The 13608-nt window shown below is 39.1% G+C and overlaps 1 protein-coding gene across 1 annotated transcript in view; it reads left to right on the forward strand.

The window, feature by feature from the left end:
- The window catches only part of SLC30A5 (solute carrier family 30 member 5), a 29500-nt gene extending 27429 nt beyond the window's left edge, over window positions 1–2071 (forward strand). Inside the window, 1 exon segment of the mRNA XM_036847015.1 lies at window positions 430–2071. Within this exon segment, the coding sequence (XP_036702910.1) occupies window positions 430–600 (171 nt within the window). The 3' untranslated portion in view covers window positions 601–2071.
- The last annotated feature ends 11537 nt before the right edge of the window (window positions 2072–13608 follow it).

The following is a 13608-nucleotide window of genomic DNA, read 5'->3' on the forward strand; positions in this document are numbered from 1 at the left end:
TGGAGGACAAGCTTAAGTTATGTAAAAAAAAAAAATTCATTTGTAATCCACCTTGGTTCCCAATAGATGGTCAAAGAATAAGTTATGATAATATGAGTCGCTAAGTAATATAATAATAATAATAATAAGTTGGCAGGTATGTGTCATGGTTGGAGATAAGGATCAAAACAGTTCCTGTATCCCTATTCTAGACCTACCAAATTGGAAACAGTAGCTTTTTCCTTTTCTACTTTGAATGTCAGGTCAGTGATTTACTGGCCTTCTAAAAGATCCTATGTAATATTTGACCAGCTAAATAATAAACATTACTTTAAGGACTTACCATTGACTATCTGTGGCTATTTAAAAAAATGTGATATCTATTATTTAATCCAAGTGCACTAAATGCATTAATCTAAATGCTTTTAAATGTATGGATTTTTATAACAGGTTACAGGAATACTTAAAGATGCTGGAGTAAACAATTTAACAATTCAAGTGGAAAAAGAAGCATACTTTCAACATATGTCTGGCCTAAGTACTGGATTTCATGATGTTCTGGCTATGACAAAACAAATGGAGTCCATGAAATACTACAAAGATGGTACTTACATCATGTGAGATAACTTGGGAATTACCCCTGGGGTATGAACAATGAAGATGAAATGACCGGGTATTTATAATATCGCCAGAAGGAAGAAAATTGCACATAATTGTACAGAAAAATTTTGTGGTATTTGAAAAAAATTTTAAAGCTCCCTACAGCTGGATCAAGGAATCTTTCTTAAAGGAAATTTAAATACAGAATGAAGCGTTAATTATACAAGTAAAATAATTGTTTAAATTATGTGTAAAACAGGAAACTTAAAATTTAAGTGAACATGATGTATCATATCATCTTCAAAAGTGAACATATAATGATGGATTCTAGTGAAGACCAAAATAACTTCTGTGTGTTTACTTTCTGTAAGAAAGCATCTCCATTGTAAATAATGTATTTACATGTTTATTACAAAGACCCAAATGAAAAATTTTTAGTCAATTTTTTGCATAGCCCTAGGATAAAATAGGAATAAAAGTTCTATATTTATGGATTTTCTGTATATAAAGCTGGTTTCTAATTATAACTTAAATCCATTAAGTAAAACCTGTATTGCCACTTTAAACTAAATTATTTGGGAGAAACTTCAACCACTGATATGAGGCAGCAGTGAGAATAGTGAAGGATAACATGACAGTTTTTGATGTATTACAAAAGCCAACCACTCTGTAAAATAAATTTTTTTACTTTTGGTAATATTTGCAAATGCATAATTACTTTATTAGGGTAAAGAACTTAGACTAAGTTGTGTTCATGTTATTCACTCTGTCTTCTTCCTCTAAAGTAGAATATTCCATTTCTTGTTATGCATCTGGCATTCCAAGTTGCTTATTAAGCTGGTATCCAAGCAGTGCTAGGCTTTTCATCTTTTCATATGTTGTGGAACAGCCAGTGGAGAGAGTCATAAATAATTGTCAACTCAGAGTTAATTTTCTGCCTATAGATGTAACTTTTTCTTTTTTTTTAATTTCTGGAACATGTAGATATAGAAGAAATATCAAAGAATTAGGTGGTTATTTTAAAGTTTAATAAGTAAATCTTGTTCATAAACCCTTGGGCACTATGAAATCACAATACTTACTCTATAACTACTTTCTATAGTAATATCTATATTTTTTCATTTCCAATTTAAACTGAATGTATAGTCTGAAAAGACTATATGATAAATAGATACATCATAATATATGCAGTTTTATGAACACCAAAGAATGTTGACCAAGAGAAACTTTTGAATACCTATTTATAAGCATCTCAGTATTTTCACTCTTATACTAGGAATTTTGATAAGTAGGATGAATTAATTTTAGTATGGATACTATTTTCTTATCTATACCATAATGGCAAACATGTATTGTAAATCATATTTTTGTCTTACAAATTTTAAAATGTGAGAGGTTTTAGAAATTTGTTATAAGTTATTTTGATATTCCTTGTCTTCTCTTTACACATTTTCTGGTCCAGAATCTTCAATACATATTAAAATTTTTGAGTGGTGGGAAAATAATTGCATATTGATGTTTTAATGTAATTTTTATACATTAAAAAATTTTAAGTAGATAGGTACAATAAATATTACATCATTTTCTTAATCGTCATTTCCCTTGGAAGGCATAAAAATAGCAAGAAAATTAAACTAATGTGATGGACAGCTCTCAAGATGAGAGAGAACGCAACACTGAAGGGTGAGGGAGTGCAGATGGAAAGTAGGGAAACTCCAGTATGGAGAGCACCAGGGTACTGGTTCTGGCTCATACAAACCATATGACTTTAGGCAAATCAGCCTCTCTGGGTATCTTTTTTTTCCTCATACATAAAATGAGAATACAATCTGCTCAAATTCACGGATACGGAGCAACTGGAACCCACACACTGCCAGTAGGAATATGAAATGACACAGCCACTTTGGAGAACCGTTTGGCAATTTCTTTTAACATTAAGCATACAGCTCTCCTGTGACCCAGCAGTTCTACTCCTGGGTATTTACCCAAGAGAAATGGAAACATGTCTATAAGAAAAGTGGTACAAGAATGTACATCTTCATGAGACCCCAAAACCGGAAAGAATCCAAATGTCCATCATCAAGAGAATGGATAAGTAAGTTATGGTGTATTTACAATGGACTACTTACTCAGCAGTTTTTAAAAAATTACTGTTACAAGCAATATAAATGAATCTCAAAAACATTATAAGTGAGGGGCTTCCCTGACAGTCCAGTGGTGAAGACTCTGCGCTCCCAATGCAGGGGGCACGGATTCGATCCCTGGTCGGGGAACTAAGATCCTACATGCCGCAGGGTGCGACAAAAAAATATATATATGTGTGTGTGTGTGTGTGTGTATATATATATATATACATATAATTGAAAGAAGACAGCCACAAAAGAGGTCTACTATATGGTTCCATGTATATAAAGTACAAAAACAGAGAAGACTACTCTATAGTGATAGAGCATAGAAATTTTCAATAGAGCATTAATTTTCAATTGCTGTCATAACAAATTACCATAAACTTAGGGCTTAACACAAACTTATTATCTTACAGTTCTGTAGGTCAGAAGTCCAGTATGGGACTCACTGGGCTAAAATCAAGTGGCCACCGGGCTGCATTTCTTTCTGGAGGCTCTCAGAATCCATTTCCTTGCTCATTCAAGTTGTTGGCTGAATTCAGTCCTAATGGTTGTGACTGAGGTCCCTGTTTCTTTGCTGGTATTCCCAGCTTCTAGAGACCACCTGCATTTTTTGGCTTATGGCCCCTTTCCTCCATCCTCAAAGCCAACAAGAGTAGGTCATGTGCTTCTTATACTTCAAATCTCTCCTGCCTCTTCTTCCACTGTAGCATCTTTCTTTGACTCACTCTTCTGTCTTCTGGACTCTTGTGGTTACATTGGGCCCACCCAGGTACCAGATAATCCCCTATCTCAAAGTCCCTTTTGCCGTGTAACATAGTCACAGGTATGTTCATAGTCACAGGTTCTGGGCATTAGGACAAGGACATCTTTCTAGGGGGTCGTTATTTTGCCTGCCACATGTTTGCCTTGCAAAGACTGGGAGTTTGTTAGGGAAAAAGAAGGGCAGGGAGATCTTTTTGGAGTGATGGAAGTGTTCTATATCTAGAGCACAGTGGTGGTTACACAGGTGTATACAATTGCCAAAATCTTAAGTATAACTTCTACATTTTCTTTTTCAAGTGCTTTTATAATTTGCTAGTAATTATTCGAAGCTACTGTGTGGTAGGCACACAATTATCCACTTTTTTCTCCTAGTACTCTGGTATTATCACATAATGTTAGCTATAACTGATCTAGTTCAATAACACAGTATAGTGGACTAGATTTTTTTCAGATACATTGTTCCTCTTTGTGGCTATTTTCCACTTGAATTTAAAGGCCAAGGAGGTTTCCTCTGCAACAAAGTACAATACATAGATCTGTCAATGTTAATATTCACATAGTTATGGAAAGCCTGTTTAAGAAAATAATACAATTCAGTAGTTTATTTATGGTTTTTTAAACATTGAATAAATCCATTCATACTCAACAAAATTCATTGAAGTTCTTTATAGCAAGACACTGCTCTAGGAGCTAGGGATAAAATCACCTATAAAACAGTCCTGCCCTAAAGGAGCTTACTTTCAAGTGTAGGAGACAGACTAATATGTAAAAATGTCAGATTGTTTTGAGCACTATGAGGAAAAAGCAATAACTTATTGAACCCTTGCTATGTACCAGGTGGGCAGTGTTCTAAACAATCAATATGTGTAATTATTATCCCCATTTTACTGATGAGGAAACTGAGGAAGAAAAAGGTTAACTTGCCCCCAGATCATACACCCAGTAAGTGGTAAAGCCAACTGTCCAAACCAGGCACTCTGGTTTCACCCTTAACAGGGGTGCTAGAGAATGGCCAAAAAGGATCTCTATACGGGAAGACAACCTGATTTGAGTAAGGAAGCAAATGGTACATAGTATCTTAGACCGTATTCTATTTTTTTTTAATAAATTTATTTTTTAAATTTATTTATTTATTTTATTTTTGGCCGTGTTGGGCCTTTGTTGCTGCACGCGGGCTTTCTCTAGTTGTGGCGAGCGGGGGCTACTCTTCGTTGCGGTGCGTGGGCTTCTCACTGCGGTGGCTTCTCTTGTTGCGGAGCATGGGCACTAGGCACGTGGGCTTCAGTAGTTGTGGCACGTGGGCTCAGTAGTTGTGGCTCGCAGGCTCTAGAGCACAGGCTCAGTAGTTGTGGCGCACGGACTTAGTTGCTCTGCGGCAAGTGGGATCTTCCTGGACCAGGGCTCGAACCCGTGTCTCCTGCGTCGGCAGGAGGATTCTTAACCACTGAGCCTCCAGGGAAGTCCCGTATTCTATTAATAGCCACCATTCTATCCTGAAAGAACATCAAATGTAAGGCATTTGAGGCAGGAGGTGGTTAGCATGATAGAAGAAAAGCAAGAAGGCCAGTGTGATAGCAGCAAAATTAGGCAGATGGTGTAGTGAGGACATGGAAAGTCTGTGAAGGGCTTTGAGTAAGGGACTGAAGAGCCTAGTGGAATCCAAGGAAGAGTTAGAAGGCTTTTGCCCAAGCCTAAATGAGAGAGGATGGGGACTTGGGTAGACTAAGCAGCATGTTCATTGCCTCTTACCCATAAGCTCGCTGTTTAAGGTAAAAAAATCAGACACAAACTCTGCCTTCACTATGCTTATTACAGTAGGGAAGATAAGATGTATGTAACTATAATTCAAGATTTAGAGAGATTTGGTGCTGTAAGGGAGTGGCAAAGTTCAGAAAATGGAGAAGTTACTTTTAGTTGACGGGAAGAGGGTGAGGCTTCACAAAGGAGATGGCATTTGATAGATCAAAGAGACCAGTGGGGTTGGAAATAGAAGGCAAGAGGATTAATTTCCTCTGGAGTAAAGTGTGTATACCCATCAGTAGTTCAGTTTTGCACAATCATGGCTTTCGGGTGTGGGTGTGGAGTTAGTAGGCCTATGATTACGAAGGTTAGGAGCAGGGCATTGAGGATATTTGAATACCAGGTTACAGGTTAACCACGTGGGGCTTCCCTGGTGGCGCAGTGCTTAAGACTCCGCGCTCCCAATGGAGGGGGCCCAGGTTCCATCCCTGGTCAGGGAACTAGATCCCACATGCATGCCGCAACTAAGAGTTCACATGCCGCAACTAAGGAGCCCTGGAGCCTCAACTAAGGAGCCTGCCTGCCACACTAAGACCCGGCACAACCAAAATAAAGAGAGGGAGGGAAGGAGGGAGGGAGGGAAGGAGGAAGGAAGGAAGGAAGGGAGGGGGGAAGGAAGGAAAAGTTAACCACAGACCTGTTAGGTAATCATATGGGGGTTCATCGTCTAGCTCTGTAAAAATCATCAGGTAAGTTACAGTGACTTACACTCTTCAAATGCCTTATTTCAAGTAGGGTTTCCTATTGTTGGTTGCCTTGATTTTCCATAGGAGCAGGATAGGAATGCCTAATATGAAAGACTGCAAATGATATAGTGGGCTGGACACTGGCTGGCCTAGGAGTCAGACTCTCCCCCATAGCTGTGGTCTAAGGGCCAGTCGCTTATTCTCTGACTTAAAATGATAGGGTTTAGATCCAGTGAATATAAGGTGACCAAGCCCTTGCAGTCCTATGCAATCAAGGCAATAGTCCTTTTTTTTTTTTTTTGGCTGCAACGCGTGGCCTGCGGGATCTTAGTTCTGTGCCCCCTGCAGTGAAAGCGCAGCGTCCTAATCACTGTCCCAAGGCAATAGTCCTAAATTAATCTGTGGGAACCATTTTTGTTAAAGGCAACAGATGCATTAAATGCCTAAAGTGTACGAAGCTGGGTGGATGATACAAAGAGGTCTGATATGGTCTCTGCCCTCACAAGAAGGCAATAGTTACTGAGCATATAAAAATATGTAAAAGCAGGAAAGAGATACACACTGAGAGAAAGGTAAATGTAATATTGCTCTGAGTTCCGAGGAAGAAGAGAACTCTTTCTCTTGGAAGATTACAAAAACCTTTACAGAGAAGGGGACATACATTTTCAATAATTGGGAAAAATCAGTGCACTTCGCGATGATTTTGAAGTTTGACTTGTCCATATCTTGGCTACATGAAAAATTAAATCTGCTTAAACTCTGAACTTCAGGCTTATCAGCTAGGAGCACCAGGGAGTTCTGGGGGGGTCAGCAGCACCTTTCATCTGCTTCCACTTCTGACCCCACCAAACAGACAACTGTAAAGTACAGCTGGGCACCAACAAAAGACTATTAAACTGTGCTTTTAATTTTGCTCTGTACTGTACCCCATGTTACTCAGCCCCAGTCTTAGAATCTCAGGCTACTCAGCCTTCTAGAAAGACTACTCACTGTGCAAAGACTAATTACTCTGCAAAACGAGTAAGGACAGATACAGCAGGAGTGATTTGTGGAAGAGAATCCTTTCTTCAATTTCCAGGACCAGTATATGGCCCTCTCATCCTCCATCACTTTTTTCTTGGACCTCTGTTATTACTTGCGCTTCTTCTTCATTCCCTTTTATTTGTCTCCATCTTCTTACTATCACTTAACTCAGCAAACAGAAGGTCCTAGGAGGTCTGAAGTTAGGCTTTACAGTAGATTTCTCAAATGTGTAAGACATCTAGTTGTGAAATACTTCACCTCATGGGGCATAACTTATTCCCAGAGTAGTGTCTGTAGGAAAAAAAAAAAAATTTCCCTTGCTGGACTGCTATAATTAATCACAATTGTCAATAAAAATTCAATTAACAGTCAAGAAGAAAAAAGGGAATTTTATTCAAGCTAAACTAAGGATCATAACCTGGGAGACAGACTCTCAGAAAGCTCTGAGAACTGTTCCGCAGTTAGAAGTCGAAGCCACAATCATATATATTTTCGAGACAAAAGATCATACATCAAAATGACGTACTGATATTCTACATAAAGTTCACCAAAGATACATAGTCCAGGTAAGCTCCTACCAAGTGAGCAGCAAGTCACCATGACCCCCTACAGAGCTGGGAAAGAACACTGTTCTTTTTTGAAGTTACACTGCTAGGGTCAGAAGAAAGGAAGAAAATTGATCTTTACAGTTGAGCAGACACTCCTATCTTTAAGAAGTTCTAGTTAATGTGTAATGCATATGCACACTGCACATTTGGGAGGGAGGGAGGAGACCCAAACAGACAGGAAGGGAGCATTTTATGTTTAAATTTTCTTGCCCTGCCTTAAAATGTAAATTTTGTTTCATCACAATAAATAGAGCCTCAGCGATAAGATGTTTTTGCATGAGGGCCAATTCAAGAAAAGTTTAAATATATACAGACAGACTTCTCTGGTGGCACAATGGTTAAGAATCCACCTGCCATTGCAGGGGACACGGATTCGATCCCTGGTCCGGGAAGATCCCACATGCTCCAGAGCAACTAAGCCCGTGCACCACAACTACTGAGCCTGCGTTCTAGAGCCCGCGAGCCAAAACTACTGAGCCCGTGCGCCTAGAGTCCGTGCTCCACAACAAAGAGAAGCCACCACAATCAGAAGCCCGTGCACCACAACAAAGAGTAGCCCCTGCTCGCCACAACTAGAGAGAAAGCCCGTACACAGCAACGAAGACCCAATGCAGCCAAAAATAAATAGATTTTAAAAATAAATAAATATATACAGACCACTTTCTAAATATAACAAAAACAATTTTTCACTACCTTCTCAAATACCAATTCTTTTTGTTTTTTTAATTTTATTTATTTATTTATTTATTTTTGGCTGCGTTGGGTCTTTGTTGCTGTGCGTGGGCTTTCTCTAGTTGCAGCAAGCGGGGGCTACTCTTCGTTGCGGTGTTGCAGGCTTCTCATTGCGGTGGCTTCACTTGTTACGAAGCATGGACTCTAGGCAGGCGGGCTTCAGTAGTTGTGGCACACAGGCTCAGTAGTTGTGGCTCACGGGCTCTAGAGCGCAGGCTCAGTAGTTGTGGTGCACGGGCTTAGTTGCTCTGCGGCATGTGGGATCTTCCCAGACCAAGGCTCGAACCTGTGTCCCCTGCATTGGCAGGTGGATTCTTAACCACTGTGCCACCAGGGAAGCCCTCAAATACCAATTCTTTAATACCCTTACCTCTGTAAACCAATTTTTGTGTTCTCCATGCCCACACACCCACTGTGGGGTAGGAGTAGGAGCAGAAGCATCTTGAAGCTTTAAAATCTATGTACTCTTATATGGGAAGTCCCTGGCAGTCCAGTGGTTAGGACTCTGTGCTTCCACTTCAGGGGGCACGGGTTCGGTCCCTGGTCAGGGAACTAATATCCCACATGCCACGTGGCATGGCCAAAAAAAAAAAAGAGTATGTACTCTTATATGTGCATAGAATATTTTTGAAAGAAACCCAAGAACCTTTTAATATATTTTCCTTTGTGGAGGTGGACTAACTCTTTATTGTATAACCTCCTTGACAATTAAATAAATATAGCATCTAAAACCTAAAACCAAAAAAAAAAAAAATTAAATTTAAAAAAAAGGCAAAACTCCCCCAGTGCTATCAACAATTTAAGGGACAGTGGTAAGGGGTTAAAATATACATCAGCTCTATAAATATATACAGTCAATGTATGCACCTGAGGAAGTTATTTTATGGTGTTTTTATGTATACTGTCATCTTTTTCAACTCCTGTTTCTATCAACATTTCAGTGTGAATGTCCCTAATTTTCAGTCAATACAATCAACCACTCTCTGTCTTTAAACTTAATTTTTTTTTCAGTTACACACGTGTATTGTTTTAAAAAGTCAAATGGTTCTTTTAAACTTATAACAAAATCAACACACCCCTGTCTCCCATTCCTGCTGTCTAAAAAGAATCATTTTCTATTCTTTTAACTGTGTGATTTGCTGTTTACAGTCATAATTCTCAATAAAGTTCTTCTATTGCTATATTTTTGGTAGCTGTTATACAGTTTTAAACATTACCCACTAACTTCTAACAATGGAAGATGAGGGTTTAGCTCTTTTATACCATCAGCACATATGCACACTCAAACACAACCCCCCTCTCTCTCCCCACCGTTCCAATATAACTGAACCCTAATTTGGGGTTAAATCAGTATTCAGTGTTTTAATTATTTTATGACCATATGATTTACCAAAGTGCCCTAAGTACCGTATTATGATTAGATTTCCAATTTTTCTTTTAACAGCTAGTTTGTTCCAGATTTAATAGTGCCTTGCTTATTTTGATTTGCCTAGTTTTTCTGTACCTATCGCTCATTAATCTCCAACTCCACCAGAAGTGTAAATCTCTACTCAGTACATTCAAATACCTCAAGTAAGTTATCAATTTCATTTTTTTGCTTGGAGATGTCCCACTTAGAACCCACCTTCCTTATCATTCTATTCCAACGTGCACTGACTGCTCCTCAGGCCAACTAAAAAGTGCCAGCCTAGGGTCACCTAAAGTCTTGGGAATTCCTTTTGCCTTTCTCCTGTGTTGGAACTACTGTTTTTTTGACCCCACATCTTCCTGTTTTTTTTTTTTTTTTTTTTTGGCTGCACAGCACAGCATGTGGGATCTTACTTCCCCAACCAGGGATCCAGGGATCGAATCTATGCCCCCTGCAGTGGAAGCACAGAGTCCTAACCACTGGACGCTAGGGAATTCCCCTTCCTCTTTTTAAATTTCCTTCTTTGTTAGGAGAATACACACTCCAATAACTTCCTAAGAAAGGGTACATGGGAGATAATTTTAGAATTTTCAAATCTAAAAATGCCTTTATTCTACCTCATGATTGTTTCATGGTTTGGCTGGGTACAGAATTATGGATTGAAAATCATTTTCCCACAGAATCTTGTAGCTTTCAACATTGTTGTTGAAAGTCTCATTCCATTCTGATTCTGGATCCTTTGTATGCTATCTGATTTTGTTTCCTTTTAGGGTCTTCCCTTTATTCTAAATGTTATATGCCAGCACAGTGTGCCATGAGATGAGTCCTTGGTTCACTTATTGTGTAAGGCACTCAGACATGGATTTATAAAACTCATGTCCTTTAGTCCTGGGAAGTTTTCTTGTATTATTTCTTTAATAATTTCCTCCTTGCATTTTCTCTTGTCTTTTTTTCTAGAACTCTGCTATTTGTTGTATGTCAGACCTTGTGGAATAATCCTCTAAATTTCTTATCTTTTCTATAGTTCATCTCTTTGTCTTTTTGCCCTTTTTTTCTGGGAAATTTTCTTGATTTTCTTTTACAAACCTACTATTGCATATTTAATGTTTGTTATCATATTTTTAATTTCCCAGATCTCTTTCTAAAACTTGCTTGTGGATGCATTATTAACCTTTTCTTTCTCTGATGATATAAATAACTTTTATGTTTATTTTTTAGCTTTCTTCTCCTTGAATTGTCTGTTCTTCGTTGCTGCGTGAGGGCTTTCTCTACCTGCAGCAAGCAGGGGCTAATCTTCGTTGTGGTATGCGGGCTTCTCATTGCAGTGTCTTCTCTTGTTGAGGAACATGGGCTTAGTTGCTCCGAACCATGTGGGATCTTCCCAGACAAGGGCTCGAAACTGTGTCCCCTGCATTGGCAGGCAGATTCTTAACCACTGTACTACCACAGTGGTTATCTGTGTTAGTATCTAGGTCCACATCTCTAAAAATGACCCAATTTCTTTCCTTTTTATGGCTGACTAATATTCCATTGCTCAGATATGTACCACATCTTCTTTATCCATTCATCTGTTAATGGGCATCTAGGTTGCTTCCATGACCTGGCTATTGTAAATAGTGTTGCAATGAACATTGGGGTGCATGTGTCTTTTTGAACTATGGTTTTCTCTGGGTATATGCCCAGTAGTGGGATTGCTGGGTTATATGGTAAATCTATTTTAAGTTTTTTAAGGAACCTCCTTACTGCTCTCCATGGTGGCTATATCAATTTACATTCCCACCAACAGTGCAAGAGGTTTCCCTTTTCTCCGCACCCTCTCCAGCATTTGTTGTTTGTAGATTTTCTGATGATGGCCATTCTGATTGATGTGAGGTGATACCACATTGTAGTTTTGATTTGCATTTCTCTAATAATTAGTGATGTTGAGCAGCTTTTCATGTGCTTCTTGGCCATCTGTATGTCTTCTTTGGAGAAATGTCTATTTAGGTCTTCTGCCCATTTTTTGATTGGGTTGTTTGTTTTTTTAATATTGAGCTGCATGAGCTGTTTATATAGTTTGGAGATTAATCCTTTGTCCGTTGCTTTGTTGCAAATATTTTCTCCCATTCTGAGGGTTGTCTTTTTGTCTTGTTTATGGTTTCCTTTGCTGTGCAAAAGCTTTGAAGTTTCATTAGGTCCCATTTGATTATTTCTGTTTTTATTTCCATTACTCTAGGAGGTGGGTCAAAAAAGATCTTGTTGTGATTTATGTCAAAGAGTGTTCTTCCTATGTTTTCCTCTAAGAGTTTTATAGTGTCTGGTCTTACATTTAGGTCTTTAATCCATTTTATTTTTGTGTATGGTGTTAGGGAGTGTTCTAATTTCATTCTTTTACATGTAGCTGCCCAGTTTCCCCAGCACAACTTATTGAAGAAACAGTCTTTTCTCCATTGTATATCCTTGCCTCCTTTGTCATAGATTAGTTGACCATAGGTGCATGGGTTTATCTCTGTGATTTCTATCCTGTACCATTGATCTATATTTCTGTTTTTGTGCCAGTACCGTATTGTCTTGATTACTGTAGCTTTGTCCTATAGTCTGAAGTCAGCGAGTCTGATTCCTCCAGTTCCGTTTTTTTCCCCAAGATTGTTTTGGTGGTGAGTGTCACTTTAAACATGACCCATCCATTTCATTCGTAACCCTTCCTAACCGTCTGTATTTTTAAGACTTTTCTCTTGGGCTGGTCCATTTCTCAGAGAGGCATGCTTTTATCTCACTTAGGAGGTTATAAGTCCAGCTGCCTGTATTTTAGGGGACTGAGTGGAAGAGGGAACTGGGTCTCACCACTGGGATGAAGAATTTCACTTCATCCCTGCTCAGCTTGCCTGGTGTCTGAAATCCAGAGTTCCATTAGTTCAGCCTCTCTGGAACATAAACCTCTAATCATCTGCCAGGACCAAGAAGATGCTGCACTCTCACTGCACTCCTAAGTGCAGGAGGAAATCAAGCAATCCTGTTTTCAGCTCTACCTACACCACCAGTTTCATAGACTCCTGGTGCCTCCAATACCCAAGACTGCTGGTGTCTACAGCATGAATCAGTTTGCTTCTTTACTTTCCATTGCCAGCCTTAGGATTCCAACTTTCTTGGTCTGGTATTTCATTAATACTCTTCAATGTGTTTCCTACTTCTAAAATGGTGTCATTATTGTCTCCTCACCCATCTTTGAGAGTTTATGCATTAAAAAAAAAAATCCTTTACTGCCTTCAAGAAGAAACAAAGATAAGTATGTATATTTTAATCTGCCATGTTAACCACTACTCCCTCTGAGAAAACACTGCCTTCTCTTTTCTGAGGACACCACTATTTGGTCTCCTACCTCTTGGTGTTCTTGTCCAATTTTCCTACTTCCTAACAGAGAGGGCCTCTCCCTCTCTGTTCAGTCTTAAAATGGAGGGCCTGGGGCTTGCTTCCTGGCATCTACTACTCTTTACATTCCCTTCTCTAGAGACTCATCTGCATCAGAGTTTAAATACTATCTCAGCAAAGGAGGCTTTAGCTCCCACCCTGGCCTCAGCCAGTAGACCTCTCCTCTTGTATATTTCTAGGCATTCCAAATGTCCTGCTACTCCCTAAAAGCTGCTCATCTATAAGTGTTCTGTTTCATTTACTCAAGTCAAAACCTAAGAGTCATCCTTGACCCCTTTTCTCTCACTCCAAGCATGTAAACCATTAAGACCCAGCAAGTCTACCTCCAAAATATATCCAGAATCTATCCCATTCTGTCTACCACTACTAGTACCATCAAAGCCATCATCTTTTGCCTGACCTGCTACAGTAGCTTCTTAATGGCCCCCCTGCTTCTCTTCTCCTCCTGCTTCCCCCTCTGTCTCCTCCCCACC

This window comes from Balaenoptera musculus, chromosome 3 (assembly GCF_009873245.2).
Source record: "Balaenoptera musculus isolate JJ_BM4_2016_0621 chromosome 3, mBalMus1.pri.v3, whole genome shotgun sequence".
Lineage (NCBI taxonomy): Eukaryota > Metazoa > Chordata > Mammalia > Artiodactyla > Balaenopteridae > Balaenoptera > Balaenoptera musculus.